The sequence below is a fragment of the Lolium rigidum genome, chromosome 5, assembly GCF_022539505.1.
Source record: "Lolium rigidum isolate FL_2022 chromosome 5, APGP_CSIRO_Lrig_0.1, whole genome shotgun sequence".
In the NCBI taxonomy this organism is placed as follows: domain Eukaryota; kingdom Viridiplantae; phylum Streptophyta; class Magnoliopsida; order Poales; family Poaceae; genus Lolium; species Lolium rigidum.
This window is the reverse complement of record NC_061512.1, coordinates 240,715,720-240,733,937: the sequence shown is the minus strand read 5'-3', so window position 1 is coordinate 240,733,937 and position 18,218 is coordinate 240,715,720. Positions and strand designations below refer to the sequence as shown.

At 44.0% G+C, this 18,218-nt stretch overlaps 2 protein-coding genes across 2 annotated transcripts; both read left to right on the top strand.

Moving 5' to 3' along the window:
• The first annotated feature begins 786 nt into the window (after positions 1–786).
• Positions 787–5,578, top strand: LOC124657335 (3beta-hydroxysteroid-dehydrogenase/decarboxylase-like). Its single transcript, XM_047195906.1, has 11 exons — positions 787–1,260; positions 1,424–1,594; positions 2,071–2,187; positions 2,268–2,347; positions 2,460–2,658; positions 2,808–2,925; positions 3,132–3,306; positions 3,441–3,597; positions 4,767–4,833; positions 4,926–5,176; positions 5,274–5,578. Exons 1-10 carry the CDS (start codon positions 787–789, stop codon positions 5,120–5,122), a joined length of 1,755 nt encoding a protein of 584 aa, XP_047051862.1. The 3' UTR covers positions 5,123–5,176; positions 5,274–5,578.
• A 3,501-nt stretch (positions 5,579–9,079) lies between these two features.
• Positions 9,080–15,461, top strand: LOC124652092 (flowering time control protein FPA-like). The gene is made up of 7 exons (XM_047191117.1): positions 9,080–9,475; positions 9,946–10,188; positions 10,293–10,367; positions 10,467–11,251; positions 11,340–11,892; positions 12,007–12,538; positions 15,058–15,461. Exons 1-6 carry the CDS (start codon positions 9,143–9,145, stop codon positions 12,517–12,519), a joined length of 2,502 nt encoding a protein of 833 aa, XP_047047073.1. The 5' UTR covers positions 9,080–9,142; the 3' UTR covers positions 12,520–12,538; positions 15,058–15,461.
• Positions 15,462–18,218: the final 2,757 nt, after the last annotated feature.

Sequence of the window (18,218 nt, the reverse complement as noted above, 5' to 3'; positions counted from 1 at the left end):
CACCAATCATGCTCGATGAATGCGATGCACCACCGAAAGAGAAAGCATCAGGAGAAAGTGTGACGACTCTTTTAGTCTTTTAATATTTTTGCCATGAGCATGCGTGGCAATCTGAATGGCTTTTAGTACTACGTAAATTTCTTTATTGTTGTGAAGAAGTGTTGATCTGTCTTTCGTCAGGTCAAGAATCCTCTCTCGCCGTTCTAACTGATGTGTTGATTTCCAAATTTGTTCAAACGGGCCAAGCTTAAGAGCATCTCCAACAGACACACTAAATTTTGGCGCTGTAAAACTACTTTGGAGCGTGCTCCATCCGTATTTCACGCGTGAGGCCATATTCTCCTCCGATAGAAGCTCTAAATTTTGGAGCTATAAGACTGGATAGTTGTTTCTGCGCGGATTTGTAGCACGCTCTTTCCGGCGCGGTAGATATAGCGCACGGGATAGCATTTTTGCAGCACCCACTTTACAACACCGGTTGCTTGCAGCATCAATTTGGGTCTCTCACGCGCTAAATTAGTCATTTTTTTGATACAGTAATGGATACCACGCCGGTTGGAGATGCTCTAAGGATGAATCACAATAAACATAGTGCAAAAAACAATCCAAACTTGAGCCGGAATTTTTTCAAAATCCAAAACAGAAGCGAAATGGAACGGAAGAAGCCGCCACACAGACTCGAAAAGAAAACAAAACCCCTCGTCTCCTCCCGGTCATCTCGCCTTGTCCCCCTCGCCTGCCCCGCCCCGCCCCACCATCCCCCCACTCCCTGCCCACCCCACCGCGATGGCGACCGCCGAGCCCGGCCCGAGCCCGCCGTCCCAGGCGGCCCCGCGCAAGCCCGCCTGCGCCGTCACCTTCGGCCGCTCCACCCTCCTCGGCCGCCACCTCGCCGCCGCGCTCGCCGCCTCTGGCCGCTGGTCCGCCGTCGCGGTCCTCGACCCCTCCCCGCCGCCCGCCGCCCCGCCGGCAGCCCCGCTCGCCCACCTCGCCCTCGACCTCTCCGACCCCGCGGCGCCGCTCGCCCGCGCCCTCGCCGGCGTCGCCGCCGTCTTCCACGTGGACCCCACCTCCGCCGCCGCCGACGGCTCCTTCCTGCCGCTCCACCGCCTCGCGGCCGAGGGCACCCGGCGCCTCCTCGCCGCCTGCCGCGCCGCCGGCGTGGCCAGGGTCGTCTACACCGGCTCCGCCGACGTGGTCGCCGCCGGCGCGCTGGACGTGGTCGACGCCGACGAGGGCTCGCTCACCTACCCCGACAAGGTGCGTGTCCCCCTCCGTCGTCCTCTCCTCCTCGTCGTGATCTGATCCCCGCGCGCGCCGTTCGCTGTGGCCGTTCGCTGGCTGGCTGCTTCATCTCGGCTAACCAACATTTCTGCCGGTACTGATTAATTAATCGCCTGATTGTTCCTGACTGCGGACGCAGTTCGGGGATGCGGCGAGCGAGCTGCGGGCGCAGGTGGAGATGATGGTGCTGAGTGCGGACGGGAACGGCGGGATGCGGACGTGCGTGCTGCGTCCCAGCAATCTGTTCGGGCCGGGGGACTCCAGCCTGGTGAGGTTCGTTGCTGGATACGCGAGGTCGCCCTTGAGCAAGGTATTCCAAGCTGCCATTTGCCCGTTTCTGTTTTAACTTCTACAGTAGTAAAGAGCTTATAATAGAGATTTAAGACTGTGGAATTCCTATTGCACTTCTGTGGCAACAACAGATACGATTACTAGAAATCGTACGCATGCCTGATTTGGTGGCCAGTTGCACTTCCAGATCTCCAGCGATGCTTACCATTTGAATTTCTGTAGCTGCAATTCACTCCGTTATAGAATTATAGTTTGCAGTGAATCACAATTTATCAGATTAGTGTTAATAACTCATCGCTGAAACAACAACCTAGTTTTCCAGGACTTCCATTTTGACAGATGTAATATGAAAATTTATGTTCATTCAAGTATCTGTATCCTTTCAGCTGACACAGTTTTGCACTTTTGCTTGTGCTTTTCTGAATGGTGTCCAGTCTCCAGAAACCTTCGCAGGCTATTAAGTACTATCAGCTTTCTTACCCAAGTCCTGTTCAGTTTGTAATAGGTAGTGGCGGTAACAGGTCTGACTTCACGTATGTGGAAAATGTTGCACATGCCAACGTTTGTGCCGAACAAGCTCTATGTTCAGATACCGATTCTGTTGCTGGAAAGGTACACTTCTGGTTGATTAAAATGCTAGTATATTTATATCATTTAGTTTGATAGGTAATCTAATCTTTAAAATTTTGCAGCCCTTTTTTATTACTAACGGTGCCCCTGTCAAAACATGGGAGTTTATGTCCTGCATGATGGAAGCCATGGGTTGTCAGAGGTCTCTCTCTCACACATATACACATACATTTTTTTGCGAATGCACACATATACACATACAGTGAAAACTATTCAGGAAATTAACATGTGGGTGGCTGTTCTTCCATTTCCAGGCCCAGGATTAATCTTCCTGCCAAGGTGGTCTTGTTTGCTGCCGAGTTCTCCAATATGATTCATCACAGATTGGGTTTGCAAATGTCATCCTCTCCACTGCTCTATCCTGATACAGTATACTTCTTGTCACGCACAAGAACTTTTAACACTTCAAAAGCTAGAAAGCTTCTTGGATATGACCCAATTGTATCATTGGAGGTGTGCTTGCTTCCAAATCGAAAATTATATATTTGTTCTTGTTTCTCAATCATCTATTTTCTTGAATCAGAAGTATTTCAACAAAACTATTTTTCTCTAACAAAACAAATGTGCACATCCAGTGGGTTTGATGTTTGATCTGTACGCAGGATGGAATTATGAAAACTGCTGGGTCAATTTCAGAACTACCAGATATTTTGGATCTATCGGTGAAACAAAGTTCTTCTGGACCATCAAAAGCTGATAAGCTGCTAGGTGGTGGAATAGGTGAGCATTTTTGCACTGTACTTGCTACTATTTTTTTAACTATCTTTTTTTTGAACTTTTGCTTGCTACTAAATTGAATGAACTAGATAGCTGGAAGTCAAAACAATATCCAGAGACAGATAGCTGTTTTCACTAAAATAATTTCTTCGTCGTTGTACTATATATCCACGTTTTTGTCTTGTTAACTTGCTACCATTCTACTGCAGCTGCTGATATTCTCCTTTGGAGGGATGAAAAGAAAACCTTTTCATATATCACATTAGTGTTTCTGCTGTTCTACTGGTTCCTTCTGTCGGACCGAACCTTTGTCTCCTCATCTGCCAAAATTCTTCTAGTGATCTCCCTGGCTCTTTACATCCATGGTGTGCTACCTTCGAAAGTGTATGTATACTGTTTTGTATTGTGTGTTGGTGTGTTATATTTTGGTAGATAAAGATTAAATGAAATCTCATACCTGTTTTTAGGTGGATAGGTTTTAGTATGTTACATATAAGTATTTTGAACTCCTATTGCAGGTTTGGTTTTGCAGTAGAGAAGGTTACTCCTGATTATTTTGAAGTATCAGACTCAACGTTGAGGAATCCAATTGTGCACCTGGCTTCTCTATGGAACGGAGGTATTCATAAGTTGAGGGTTCTAGCAGAAGGTGATGACTGGGGTACCTTTTTGAAGGTTTGTATGCAGCCAGTTGAGAACACTATCTTAAAAGTTTTCTTAATGAAGTGCCCCATGTGCCCTATCTTATTATCCAGTAGCTTGCTACAACTATCTTATTTGAAGCACTGCCCAGTAAGTTACATTTGAATTTGGTCTCTCTAGGTAGCTGTTAGCAGCTGTCAGGGATAATTCATGAAGTGTCTTTTCTTTTCAGTTAGCAGTAGGCTCAGCTTTAGTTGTTTTATGAAGTTGATTAGCCGCACTGAAAGAAAATGGTAACTTAGCTCAGTTGATAGAGCGCCCCTCTTTTTAGGGGCTGCGTGTGGTGGAGTATTTAGGATGAAAGCTCGATGAGCAGACCCATTAGTGAAGGGGTCTAGGTAGAGCCGCCGCCCGTCTTTTTATCCGCCCTTACAGCGACCTTTCTCTCCTTTCCTCCCATGACAAGATCGACGCATTGCCGAAGTCCTATTCAGACGTCACCACCCCAAAAGAAAGTTCCGAAGAACTCTGTCCTGGATTATTTCTCTACATTCATGTTAAGTCGTTAAAGTTACAGTTTACTTGATGCACCCTGGTTTCTGTGGACTCACAAAAAAAAAATTTGTGGCACAAAATATTTTGCTCCTATATGCTCTACAATATGTTATTTGCTGAGAAAATCCTGCATGTCCAGTGAAAAACTATGTATTTCATCATTGTGAGGTTGGTACAGTCCTACAGTACATGTCAGCAAGATATCAGTGTCATATACAGAATCGGCCCCTTATTTTATCCATCATGCTTGGTTGATGTGTTCCTGTTTCCAGTTTTGATAGTTATTACATGGTTAACTGAGGGGCAGAAGTAATCATTGAGTCCATCTCAAATTTACCCCACCCCACATAAATAACCCTTGTTGATTTAGCAATGTTTGTACATAAATAACTCAGTCCAGCTAGACTTTACTCAAAAAGCACATACTCCCTCCGTTCCAATGAATAAGGCTTTAAAAAAAAGTCAAGCTAAGTAAACTTTGACCAAAGTTTTAGAAAAAAACTATTAGCAACTAAATATTTTATAGATATCAAATGAAAATACATTTCATGATGTATCAAACATAAGCATGGTTGCAAGAGCGTATAATCATGAGAATTTATTTATGTTACAAATGATTGATCCAAATTTCCTTGTTTATACTACAGGCTGTTGTCTCCTTGATCTGTATCAAAGTAATGTTGAACCTCCAATTTAGAGTGCTGGTGGGTCTTGGTAAGGGTTATCTTTTGCCACTTCTTACATTTTTCTCATTTATCGTGGCAGTTATCATTTAACTATCAGTTTCCCACCCTTCTCAAACGCAGTACTGGCATCCTTGTTCATTGTCTTCATTGTCTACGAACAATGTGAGGAGGATATCGACGCTTTGGTAGCTATTGCTTCTGCCAAAATCAAATCCCTGGTAGACAGAGTGGTTAGAGAGTTGCCGGCACTTCGGAATGTGCTGGTCTCTTTGAAGGTGTCCTATATTATAGAGATAATGTTGGCCATGAGTGTCTGATGCTCTGTGACTGCACTATGCTCAGTCCCTGGATTTCTACTGCAGTTGTCCAAGGTACAAGAGTCATTGGTGTTTTTAGCCGTAAAAGTTCCTAGTTCCTTCCAGCTGCCATTTCTTGGAAATTTACAGGAATGTTGCTTATTTGTTTCAGATTCTATCCCCAGGAGAAGCGTTGCTGACTAGTGTGAGAGATGCCCGTTCTATCGTTGGAACATTCTGTCTATCGGCCTTGTGTGTATCTAACATTTTGTTCAAAGAATGCTAAGATGTCAACTGCTTAGTTATAGCTGTGCTTACTCGGCACCGTAGTGGAGTTTATAGATTTGTAGTATATCCCTCCCATCGACGTTTGCATGTGTGGTTTTGTGAACAATGTAACGGATAGTCTTAGCCGCAGAGTTATTGGTGTTTAACAATTACGAACTTTTAACAAATTACATGTGAAGTTCCTGCTTTCTTCAACGGCTCACTGCTATGGATTGTTAAAATAAGTGTACTAGTAGTTGCTTTCACTCCTGGCGCTTGGCTCAATGATTTGCAGCAAAAGGAATATGGCAACGCCCATGATGGTGAGAGGAAATGCAGAGGAGATAAGCAAAAGGACGCATGGCGCTAGGCTTGAGCAGGCCGTTTCATGTGGCATAGATTTCATTGAAAGACACAAAAAAACAACACCGATCTAGCAATGCCAGCTTATTGGTCAGCTTATTTGTCTATCGAATTGTAAGTAATGTTATGTGAACTATGCATGTATTTGCTAACAAGCCAAATGTTACGTCAAATAGTAGTATTTCATTTCGGTTGATGACTCGTGGTATTCAAAACTGTGTCAAAATGGATGCTGCAGCAACACGTACCCTGGATCTTAAACATGGCTGGATTGGAAAATCTAGAGCACAATAATGCAAAATATCTTTGTCAGATTTAGACAGAACAGATGAATGTGTCTCTCTGCATAGTGTCGGCAATTCGGTATCTAGAGAACAGGATGCATAACTCTTAACAAACTGCAAGCACTAACCAAAACAAGGCCTTAACATAAACAGCATGCCTTCATTGATCCATGCAGGTTGTTGAATGCCGAGCGTGCTTGTACACCTCTCTCGAATGCGGGCTTCATAAGCAACGTGATCATGTTAACGAGTTCAAGGAGGCAAAGCTGAATAGTTCTTCAGCCTGCCGACATATATCAGTTCGAAAGGTAGATCATGTCATAATTTAAAACTGAGAAGCAAACTAACTAGGGGAAACAACAGGGGATAGGTAAATCATCTTGCTGGATAGCATGGAAATCCATACAATCAAAAGAAGCAAACAATTCCTTGTAACACAACAACCGAAAAATTTCTTGCAACAATTCATTATATGGATTGCAATTTTTCCTGCATAAAAAGGCACCACCTGAGCTTCAAAGCCACGCAGTTCTAGATTTTTGAAATTTGAGCAAGTGCAAGAGCTCTTACTCTCATGTACAGACATTTTAAAAAAAAATCACTCATGAAGCCTCAAACATTTTCAGGCTTCCGGATCTGATTCATTACACAATTTAAACAGGTGCAGTTATCTAGTTAGATAATTAAGAAATGGGGTAGACCTGCTTGAGGAAGCTGACCATTCTTCTTTTACTTCATCCTTTTCATAGGTTAATTCTCCTTAACTTTGAGTAATGTGAACTAGTAGTGCTTCCACCAAACAATGAAACAATTTACTCTAGCCTTGTCATGTAAAGTCTTCGTCCAATATTGATACAGTGCACTTAAGTTGACATTTCGAATGGCAATAAAAGCTTAAGACAAAGCAACAGAACAAGACCCTTGACAAGTCCCTCAACAATGAGCACTGTAGGCTCAAATCTCAAGTGAGCCATAGGAACATAAAGCTTGGGCAGAAGCAAGCAACAACTTTGCACACAAGTCTAATGTAATGCTAGTAAATTAGGATGGAAACTCTAGTGTTCCCAATTCCCTTCCCATATAATTAAGCCCCTTTTTTAGTTAAACATGGTGTTCTGGAGATATAAATCATCATATTAGAACAAAATATAAATGCTGGATAACTTGCAAGTTTTATTTTGGTGAATTTGACGTTAGGCCCAATTCTCTTGCCAGCTTTTAAAAAACAAGGTGCCCCTCTCAGCTTCTTCCATAAGCCATCCGACTTATTATTCAGGCTTCTCACCGTAATAAGCTAAATGGTTTATGAAAGAAGCTAGGGAGAAGACATGGTTATCTTTTACGGTTTTGCTAATTCTCGGTAAACTGAGATTTACCTTAAAGCTTAGTAGAATCTGTAGCCATTGAATCGCGCCAAGATTCGTGCGGTCATCTTCTACCTTGCACACATCGAGCGGTAGGAAGGAGGGGGCGGGGGAGCGTCCATTGAGCCGGAGCTGGTGACGGCGACGGCGAGGATGGGTCTTAGGGTGCCGGCACCGGAGAAGAAGGGGACGGGGCTTAGAGGGATGGCCAAGACGACAGTGGACCGGTGGAGGAGGAGTTTTGATGGGGCAGGGCGACGAGGCGTCACGGCAAAGCCGGCCGCGGGCGGGAAACTCATTGGTTCGGCCGGCGGTGGCGGCGTGAGAGAAGGAGGCGTCTAGTGAGCTCTAACCTAATGCTCATTAGACTGAGAGCTAGAGAGACCATATTATTTTTTTAAGCTGCCAAAAGAATCAGGCCTAAGCAATACCTCGCATACAGTCGCGGGCAGATATGTGCCAAAAGTGATCCCAGCCCTCTCGGTGGAGGCCTAAGAGCATCTTCGGGGCGCGCCGAACATTTAATCGGCCTCATTCGCGCGTCCCAAAGCCTCTTTCCGTTCGGCGAGACCCAATATGTTGTCCGACGCCTCGAGGCCGTTTCCGCTCCACAGGGGACGTCGGAGAGAGCGAGAAAACAGGCGGGTACCCACCTGTCGGTGACCACATTTAGAACGGTTGGTCCCTGCCTTTTATTTCTTGTCGTGCCTCCCTGCCTTCCACCCCTCCGCTGCCGCTCGATTTGTCGGCCGTCTCGAAGGCCAATCTCTCCTGAGTCGGACATCATCGTGACGGATGACTCCCTCGCAGTCCTTTTCGCTGCCGCCATTTGACCAACATGTCCCAGAACGCGCCGGCAAATCTGTCGCTCCTCCGCACACATAAGGTGTTCGGCGGTTTGTCTGGTCGGCGTGACAGGTCGCTGCTCGTTGCCTCCTCTGCCATGGATGAATTTTAACCATTTGTTTTGCTTCAGACATGGATATTGAGGACAAGATGATCATCCAAATGATGGAGGACGAGCAAGCCTTCGACGACGACCTTCGGGAGGATTTTTGATCATTGTGTCCCTCCGAGACATGCTTGACTCCGACACGGAGAAGAGGAAGAGGTCACACCACAAAGGTTCAAAGCTAGGAAGAAAGAATTCGAAAACCGGATAGAGGATGGAGGGGCATACGATGATGCACAACGATTACTTTGCAGAAGAGCCAACACAGCCGATAATTTTCGGTGCCGGTATAGGATGAGCAAGGGTTTGTTCATGAAGATCCTCCATGGTGTTTGAGAGTTCGACCCTACTTCAAGCTGAAGCACGATGTTATTGACACGGCCTGGTTCTCGTCGATTCAGAAGTACACCACTGCCATGAGGATGCTTGCATGCAGAGCACCTGCCGATACAAAGACGACTACCTACGCATGAGTGAGTATACTGCCATTGGATGCATGTCTCTAAACACGGCACCAAACAACAACCTTCCTAAACACTTGATCCGGCGCGATTTGGAGAAGGCTTTGGGTGCTATAATTTGTAGGACTGAATAAGAATCGGCCCATTTAATGTACACCGTCGCGCCCCCTTCCTTTCGCAACCAGCAATTCGGACCGTCTACGGATTTACGGGCCCGGCGGGGGCTGAATAAATTCGAGCCGGACCAGCCCGGTTCTCCTACCCCACCCCACTCCCGCAAGAGATCCAGAAATCAATCCCCATCCTGACGCAGGGTTCCGGCGATCTCCCAGCCCCCCAACCGCGGCTCGATGTCGTCGGAGCCGCCGCCCGCGGAGCCCTCCGAGGCGTCGGCCTCTCCCCCGAAGGTATCCCCCGGTGGCGCCGGAGCCGCCCCGCCGGGGCCGGCCGCCCACGAGACGAACACGCTCTGGGTGGGCAACCTGCCCACGCACGCTGGCGAGGACGACGTCATGGCGGCCTTCGCCCCGCACGGCGCGCTCGACTGCGCCCTCTCGCGCGCCGGCGCCCGCAGCTACGCGTTCGTGCTCTTCCGCTCCGTCGCCGAGTCCCGGGCCGCCCTCGAGGCGCTCCGCGGATCCAGGGTCAAGGGCTCGGCCATCCGGATCGAGTTCGCGCGGCCGGTAACTCCTCATCTCCCTTGCCCGCCCACCTGGATCAGCCCGTGATTCGGCTGCAGTTGGTTACCCCGCGATGTGTTGCGGCAGTTAGGGTTTACGTGCGTTAGATTGGTGGTTTTGTTCCTTGTTTGTACGGTGAATTGCTCGCATCATTTTTATGATGTGCGAATAGACGTATGCCCTGATGATCCTTTTGGTGTTTCTAGGCTATAACTTGCTATGGTGGTTCAATATCTAGCCCTTTATACTATGGTTTCATTTCAGTTAGAATGCTATTATATTGTGATTTGCTAGAACTATACATTACCTGCTATATTTGATACGTTTCGGTTTGAGTTAGAATGAGCATATCATCATAGCTTTCTCTCACAGCTTATGTTGCCGCTAGCTCTTCCGTTTCGAGCTGGATTTTATTCTTCTACGTCGTTACAGAAATAGTACCATGTGTTCTTATGGTTGGTGTTTGTGTACAGGCCAGAGCTGTTCGGAACTTATGGATTGGCGGAATCAGTCCAGCGATTTCAAAGCAGGAGCTGCAGGAGGAGTTTCAGAAGTTTGGGAAGATTGAAGGTGTTGCATTCTCCCGTGATCAGACTTCTGCGTACATCGACTTTGAGAAGCTGGAAGATGCGATTTCCGCGCATAGAGCGTTGAATGGGACTGATTTAGGTGGGAAGGAATTGTGTGTTGATTTCCAGAGGTCCAGGGGCAGAGCGGTGAGTATTCGGTATTGTTGACTGATTTACGTGAATAATACTTGCAGGCTACATTTTTTTTAAGGGCGCTGCCTTATGTTAGTTATTTCTACTGATTTCGGTAGGAACGGTCGGAAGCGGGCAACTTCAACAGTAGAGGATCAGTGCCTCCTGGTGAAATGGGAGGTGGGCATGTAAAGGTACATGCTGTTTTACCATGTCTTGGATCTTGCCCGTTGTACTGTTGTACTCTTGATCCGCCGATGTTTCTTACAGTCATATCATCTTCTGTCTGTCAGGCTTCTGCTGGAGTACGAGCGCGGGAAGCAGACCGTTCCAATGTTCTGTGGGTAGGTTTTCCCAATACACATAAACTTAATGAGGAGGCACTTCGAAGAGCCATGGCAGCACATGGTGTGGTTACAAACATTAAAGTTTTTCCAGAAAGGCAATATGCTTTTGTGGAGTTTGCAACCATCGAAGGAGCTTTTAAAGCCAAGAATCTCCTAGATGGTCGCCTTTTCAATGATAATAGAATTCATGTTGTTTTCTCCAACAGTGGGCTAGCACCCAGTAAACTTGATAACCTAACACCACCTGCTGGGTTACCTGGATCTGACACGTACAGTGACAGTCCGTTTGCCGCTCCTGATTATTTTGGTCCTGGTCGTGCCACTTCACAGGGTTATGATCCTCGGCATGGAAGATCAGGATACTTGGACTATGGTGCTGTGCCAGTACCTGGTGGTATCCTTCCAGCACCTGAACATGGCTCATCTTTCTCGACTGGACGTTCTGCTCAGAATGCATTTGATCCGAGAGATGCCAAAAGGACGAGGATGGATGGTGGTGCAGACCGTTATTATGTAAGGGCAGGCAGCGAGGCAGTTCATCCAGTTCGGTTCGCTCACCAGGATGGTGTTGCGCTTGCTGAGGAGAGCTTAAGCCCTGTTATTCGAATCCAGGGCACGGTGCACCAAATTTCATCCTTTGGGCACTTTTGGCGTGGCAGTATCGCCAAAGGTGGATCTCCTGTTTGTCGTGCTCGCTGCTTGCCTATAAAGAAGGGCATTGAGATACCTTTGTACGTATACACATCACTTAAATCTTGTTTTATAGAGGTTCATTCTATAGTTGATTTGACCTTGCACATGTTCCGCTTTCTTTTGCAGGCCGGACGTTGTTAATTGTTCTGCTAGAACGGGATTAGATATGCTTGCAAAGCATTACGGAGATGCTTCGGGTTTTGATATTGTCTTCTTCTTACCAGATAGCGAAGATGACTTTGTTTCCTATACTGAATTTCTGCGCTACTTGGGCTCGAAAAGTCGCGCAGGGGTTGTAAAGGTTGATTCAGGGACTACTTTATTCTTAGTACCACCATCAGATTTCCTGACAAATGTTTTGCAAGTTGATGGTCCGGAGCGCCTTTATGGCGTGGTACTGCACATTCCACAAATGTCCACTGCTGCTGTCCAGAGACCATTGCTAACTGGACCAGAGTCACAGCCTTACTATGGTATGGTTTCATCTAATGACAACCACCACCAGGATGGTCAGTATCGAGGATCTCTGCGTGAGGAAGCAGTTCAGTCATCTCTATCAAGTTTTCCTATGAACCAAATAGCAGGACATCAAGCACAGGCTTCACTAAAGCCTGACATAATGGCTACGTTAGCTCAGCTTATGCCAAATGTGCAGTCAGCAGTTCCGGCAACTGGTCAGGTACTCTCGAATCCAGACAGATCTGTGTAATTACTAATGCATGATGCATCTACAATTTCTTACATATGGAAGCATTAAAAATTAAACAATGACTTCTATCTTAATATTTGGCAGATGGGTAGTCTTCAGCAACCGGGACAACAAGCTTCAGCAGCTCACTTGAGAAGCTATGGGGGCATGGCAGGTGCTCAGGAGCAATTAACACAACATACCGCTTACAATCCTGAAATGACTTTAAATTTGCCACCGCCACCTCCAGTCCCTAGCCATGCACCTAATTCTGCTATGGCATCATCGGTAGGTGGACACAGTTTACCCACACAGATGAACCAGCAGCAGTATCAACCAGAGCCGTATTATGCATCTCAAAACAACTACGGTTCGGTAGGTAGCCATTCAAACCTCCCACTCCCTCCCCCACCCCAAGTCAATAATGGTCCTTTAGCAAACAACCAGGTGGGGGCAAACCAGAATTTCTCCTCTCAGGCACAACAGCAACAAAATGTTGCTTCTGCTTCTTCCCAAGCTCCTGATGAGGCAGATAAGAACAAGAAGTACCAGGCGACCCTCCAGTTTGCTCACAATCTATTGCTTCAGCTACAACGTGGATCTGGAAATCAACCTTGATGCTAACTTACTACTTCAGGTAAGCGCACGTCTGCACTTGGCATTTTATTAATTTGCTATATTTTTTCTGCTAAAAATATAGAGGTAGTGGAATAGCTTTAGTTAACTTAAGCAGCAGCATGGATATATTTCGTACGTCTCAAAGCTGAATTCCTGCTAAAAGTATAGAGAATTAGAGATAGTGCAATCCAGCTAACTTAAGCAGCAGCATGGATATATATTCCTTAGGTTTCAAAGTCTTAAATCCAGCAAACAAGGGCATTTAAGTTCTGCAAACAAGGGCATCCATTTCCGTAACATTGGGAAACTGTTCACAAAGGTTTGCATTATGTGTGGGTGGGGTGTGTTGCAGATAACTGGTATGATCATGTGGGTGGGAATCAAGGGCGTATATGCATACCTTGCATCTTTTTAATTAAGGACATGTGCATTTGATGTTAATAATTTTTGCTTGCATAGTCAACTGATGTATCTGCATATTATTTCTGATTGAATTCTGTACATCTGAGCTACATAGGTTTGTTGTAGTTTAATTCTACAAGTCTTTCAGCATTGCAGTAGCTCAAGGCATGGTAGGGTATAGCTTGCTAGAGAGGTTCTTTAGTTTGATTGATATATATGTATGAACATTCTTTCATGTAATGGCCTTCTGGTATCCGAACTCTGGTGATATGAAACGAAACGAAACTCATTCTTTCACCATCGTATGTAATTTGCAGTCCGTGGTTCTCATGCTGCGATGAGACTCAGATTTCAGCAAGGTGCTTTGCTTTCCTTTGCAAACACTGCTGATGCCTGCAAAATACCATATAGCTCGTACCTTGCCATCTAGGGCTGGACATCAGAACCGAGTTAACCTGAGAAACGTTCACCATTCTTAACTACGTAGCGACGTGTGAAAAGGGCTGCACGAAGCCCTAGCCTCCAGCACCAGCATACGAAAAACATTTTTTTCAAATGTTCGCACTGAAACGTTTGAGTAGAGCGGCCTTTATTTTGAGAGTATAACGGTGGTGCATGCTCATCACAAACAAAGGCCATATGAAGCATTGAATTTCCTTCAGTTCTCTTTTTGAATGCCGGTTCGTTCTCGCTGTGCTACATTTGAGCACGCCCCTTTCTGATTCAGCATCCAACCGAAACTGATCTTTATTATTTCTTCTGTCGATAAACTAAATGCTGCGATGAGTTGGACGCAACGACCCATCCAGTTAGGTTAGGATTGTAACCACACCCCTTCATGTTCGAGCATCGCATATATAACCAGTATCAGAGTGTGCCTGGTGATTTGCCGGTGATAGTGTGCTGTGGGTATTTTCAAATTAGAAACGCAATGTTCGTCAATCCTCGTTTTGAGCTTCTAAGCGTCTGGCAGGCAATCCTTGTCCTCATGGTTCTGACCTCCGTGTCTGCTCGAGCTGAAAATTCCAATAGTACAGAGCGACATACGTACATCTGTTTTAAGCTGGTACTTAGCTGGAAGCAGAGTTCGAAACTCTTTCTTGTGGTTAAATTAAAGTAGCGACCAAATATATATAAAAAATCAGCATTCACTCCTCACCGTCTACGTTCATTTCTGTGACTGGATGCGCCTGTGCTTGGAAAAATAGGTACGCTCTGCTCCTGTACCTTTTTGTTGCTGCGTTTTATAATAAGGAGGCTTTGTAACTTCGTACAGAGATTTACCTCGAAGTAAGTTTGGCGAAGCCAGTGGTGCGGTTCCTGCTCCCAGCCATGCGCAAGTAACATGTCTATATGTGGCCTGCAGCACCCTAGCACCCAAACGTGATAGCGATATCCTTATTTTTACATGCAAGTAAACAACGTCCATCTCTCTCTTCCCCTCTCTCAACGTGCCATGTGTGGCGTTATGCTTCTCTCTCTCAACTTACTGTAAATTTTCTTATTATTATAAGCATGTGGTGGTTGCAACGGCACTTCGCTTCCACTAATTTATCGCTAGTTGGCTCTCCACTCTATCCATCTGAATGAACGAATCCGGCACTAGATGCCTGTCAGCGCATGCTCCGCTTTTGCATGCACGTTGGCTACTCGCCTGGAAAAGTTAATGTTCCAGTTTGACAATCATATAAACGGGCGAGTTCACGAACACATATTCGTTTCTGCACCGGAGCTTCTCAGTTTTTCTTTCGTCGTGAGATCCCAGTTCTGATAATAGGTCGAACTGATGCTGTACTCAGATTATTAGCAATTCCTTGCGCTTAAAGCATCGTTGTTTTCTCTAATTGTCTTGCCCATACCGTCAATAACCACATTTGGGGAATGCTGACGGCTGGCGTCAGACAATTGACTTGTTGACATAGGAGAATAGGACTATTCTGATAAAATCGTTCAATTTTTTTTTCTTTTTCTGAAAAGTTGTTTGACCACCGCTGGCCTATAATACAAAAACAAATCACTGTTCAAGCCGATATCGTTTTGTTCATTTTATATTCACCGTCAAATTTTGAACCAAAAAAATAATACAACGTTTAATCCACTCACTTGATGCCTGACAGATCGTATATACATGTGTAGGTACTCTCGATGGAATGCTAGCTTCCCGTCTCGCCTACAACGAACCGGCCCATGACGTTGCTGGTGGTTACCTGCTCCCCATGATGCAATCAGTTGCTACCTACCTACCCAGACAAGAAACAACAAACGAGCGTCAAGTGTACCTCCCTTTTATCTAGTCCCGTATTAGACTTGTCAGATATCAAGAAAGAAAAAGACTTGTTTTGTTTTTCCAGTCTTGTACTTCATGTTTTCTAGATATTTTAGCTTGGAACATCGTAACCGTTTATATGTGTGGCCTAGTTGGCATGACATGCATTATGTGTTTCTTTTATCAAAACAAAGGATATTTGTTTAGAGTCTAATTGTGCCTTAGTTCATGCTACCTCCATTCATAAGTTGTTTGGGTAACCTGTGATAAGTTAGTGGTGTGTATTGCTTATATGTCAAAAATGATACCGACATAATTTAGACAACCTTAGTGGTGTTTATTTTTATCCCTCCTCTTTTGCCTATTCTTTGGTCAAACCTACCCATGATCATGTCCCTTGTGTGATTGCTATTGGAACCAAGATCCTAAGGGCAAGCTTGTTTAGATTTAAATATTTTAAGGGCATGCTTGTTTAGATTTACGAATTACTGGTTGCAACATAGGAGTTTCAAGAAAATTGTGGAAAATGCTTAGAATATCCATATTGGTTTCTTTGATAGTGCTAAGAAGATAAATGCCAAGTTTAAAATTTAAGAAGTGACATCAAGCTTTGGGCAAAAGACCTACCATGCCTCAAGAAATTAATTGATAAAGTGAATTCTGTTATCTCACTGATGGACAATTTGGAAGAATTAAGAACTCTATCTCTAGAGGAATGTAATTTAGGATATATTCTATTATAGAACTTACTGGAAACAGGGGAAAATCAAATGGGTCCAGCTTGGTGATGCTAACAGCAAATTCTTCCACACCAAAGCAACAATAAATTATAGACATAATTATATTGCAATGTTAAGAAATGATGACCTTGCTGTTATCTCAGATCATGATGGAAAGGTAGATATTATGTGCAAAACATCCAAAGAGAGATTGGGTCAAACTGATTCACCAACTATGCATTTCAATCTTCAAGATTTCCATGGAGAAGGGATGGATACTAAGACAAGTGCCAATTTGGAAATCCCTTTTTCTGACAAGAAATTGAAGATGTCATTAAAGAGCCACCAAATGAGAAATATCTTGGTCTTGATGGTTTCAACAAATTGCAGGTATATTACTGGAAACGGTGCCAAGGATCCCATCAAAGTTTTTTATGAGGGAAATGTTAATATGGAAAGTATAAACTCTTCCTTCATTACACTTATTCCCAAAATTGATACTCATGTAGTACCTGACAGATTTTAGGCCCATCTCTCTGCTAAACAGTGTGATTAAGATCATAACTAAGTTTTTAGCATCCAAGTTACAAAAAAAATACTCAAGTTGGTACACAAAATCTAATATGGTTTCTTCAAGAAAATATCAATACAAGATTGCATGGGCTGGGTGTTTGAATATCTGTTTTAATGTCATAAGTTTGAGGAGATTTTGATTCTAAAGTTGGACTTTGAAAAGGATTTTGATAAGAGACAACATAATACAATTCTGGAAATCCTAAAGGCTAGAGGTTTTGGGGTGAGATGGATCAAATGGATAAAACTTATTCTTAGTACTGGAAATTCCGCATTACTTTTGAATGGGGTGCCTTGGAAAAAATCTACCGTAGGAGAGGTGTAAGGTAGGGGAACCCTCTCTCTCTCTCCCTTGTTATTTGTTTTAGTTGCTGATCTGCTACAATCTCTCCTAAACAAGGCAATGCGTCAAGAGTTAATTACCAAACCTATTCCTTGTCGTGCATGCTCAGATTTCCATGTTATTCAATATGCAAATGACACCCTGGTTATCATGAAAGCATATGTGGTGAATCTCATATGCATGAAGGCATTGTTACATACTTTTGCTGAATCTACCGAATTGAAAGTAAATTACCACAAATCAAATAAAATGAATGAAGATAGAGTACCACATTTTACCTCAACTTTTGAACTGTAAAAGGGGACCTTCCTTTCACATATCGTGGGCTTTCCTTAAGTATCACTAAGCTACCAATGGTTCAAAGAGTGCAAGCCAGACTTGGGGGTATTGCAGAGTTCCTAAATTATGGAGGAAATTTACAATTAGTTAAATTAGTTCTTGCCTCTGTGCCAATCTTCTTAATGTGTTGTTTTGATGCTCCTGTCACCATCAAGGATTTAGTGGTAAAATATATAAGGCACTGTATTTGGAGAAAGAAAACTATAGAGGTTCGGGCTATTGTCTCTGCTCTAGTTGCATGGAAAAAAGATGTGTAGACCTATGGAGCAAGGAGGTTTAGGTGTGCTTAATCTAGATATTCAAAATAAAGCTTTGTTATGAAAGAATCTTCACAATTTTTATAACAATTTGGATAGTCCTTGGTTGCATTTGATAAAAGTAACTTATTACAGTAATTGTAATTTGTCTGATTCCTGTTTAGAAGGGTCTTTTTATTAGTTTCCTGACATTTACAAGTCCATAGCGAGATGCAATTTGGGTACTGGAAAAACAACTTTATTTGGGACTGATATATGGAGGGAAAACTTCTTACAATACCAACTACAACCCTCCTTTGCAAGACAATCAAACATTACTGTTGATCAAGTGTTGAACACTTAATGTCTTGAGGATTTATTCTATTTGCCCCTATCACAACAAGCTTTCCAGGAATTTGAGGTTTTGGAGGATATTTGTCATAATGTTGTGACAACAATTCAGGAAGGGAATCAATATGGGTGGAGTTACATTTGCGGTAATAATGAATTATCCTCCCAAAAGGCATACAAAGCTATGATAGGTTATCAAATAGCTCCACAACATTTTACCTGGCTTTGGGCACCCTCTTGTCAAGTCAAGCACAAGTTATTTTTCTGGTACTGTTGCATGACATGTTAAATACTACAAATTTACTTAGAAGAAAACATTTCCATCTTTCGTCCATTCAAAAGTTGTCTAGGTAAATTCAGTCGTCGACCTATTACAAAACCTGTGATAAGTTAGTGGTGTGTATTGCTTATATGTCAAAAATGATACCGACATAATTTAGACAACCTTAGTGGTGTTTATTTTTATCCCT

Coding starts and splice junctions, on each gene's coding strand:
- LOC124657335 (XM_047195906.1), top strand. CDS start 787: ATGGCGACCGCCGAGCCCGGCCCGAGCCCGCCGTCCCAGGCGGCCCCG. Junction 2,659..2,807: donor ACCCAATTGTATCATTGGAG/GTGTGCTTGCTT, acceptor ATCTGTACGCAG/GATGGAATTATGAAAACTGC. Junction 4,834..4,925: donor TAGAGTGCTGGTGGGTCTTG/GTAAGGGTTATC, acceptor TCTCAAACGCAG/TACTGGCATCCTTGTTCATT.
- LOC124652092 (XM_047191117.1), top strand. CDS start 9,143: ATGTCGTCGGAGCCGCCGCCCGCGGAGCCCTCCGAGGCGTCGGCCTCT. Junction 9,476..9,945: donor GGATCGAGTTCGCGCGGCCG/GTAACTCCTCAT, acceptor GTTTGTGTACAG/GCCAGAGCTGTTCGGAACTT. Junction 11,252..11,339: donor AAGGGCATTGAGATACCTTT/GTACGTATACAC, acceptor TTTCTTTTGCAG/GCCGGACGTTGTTAATTGTT.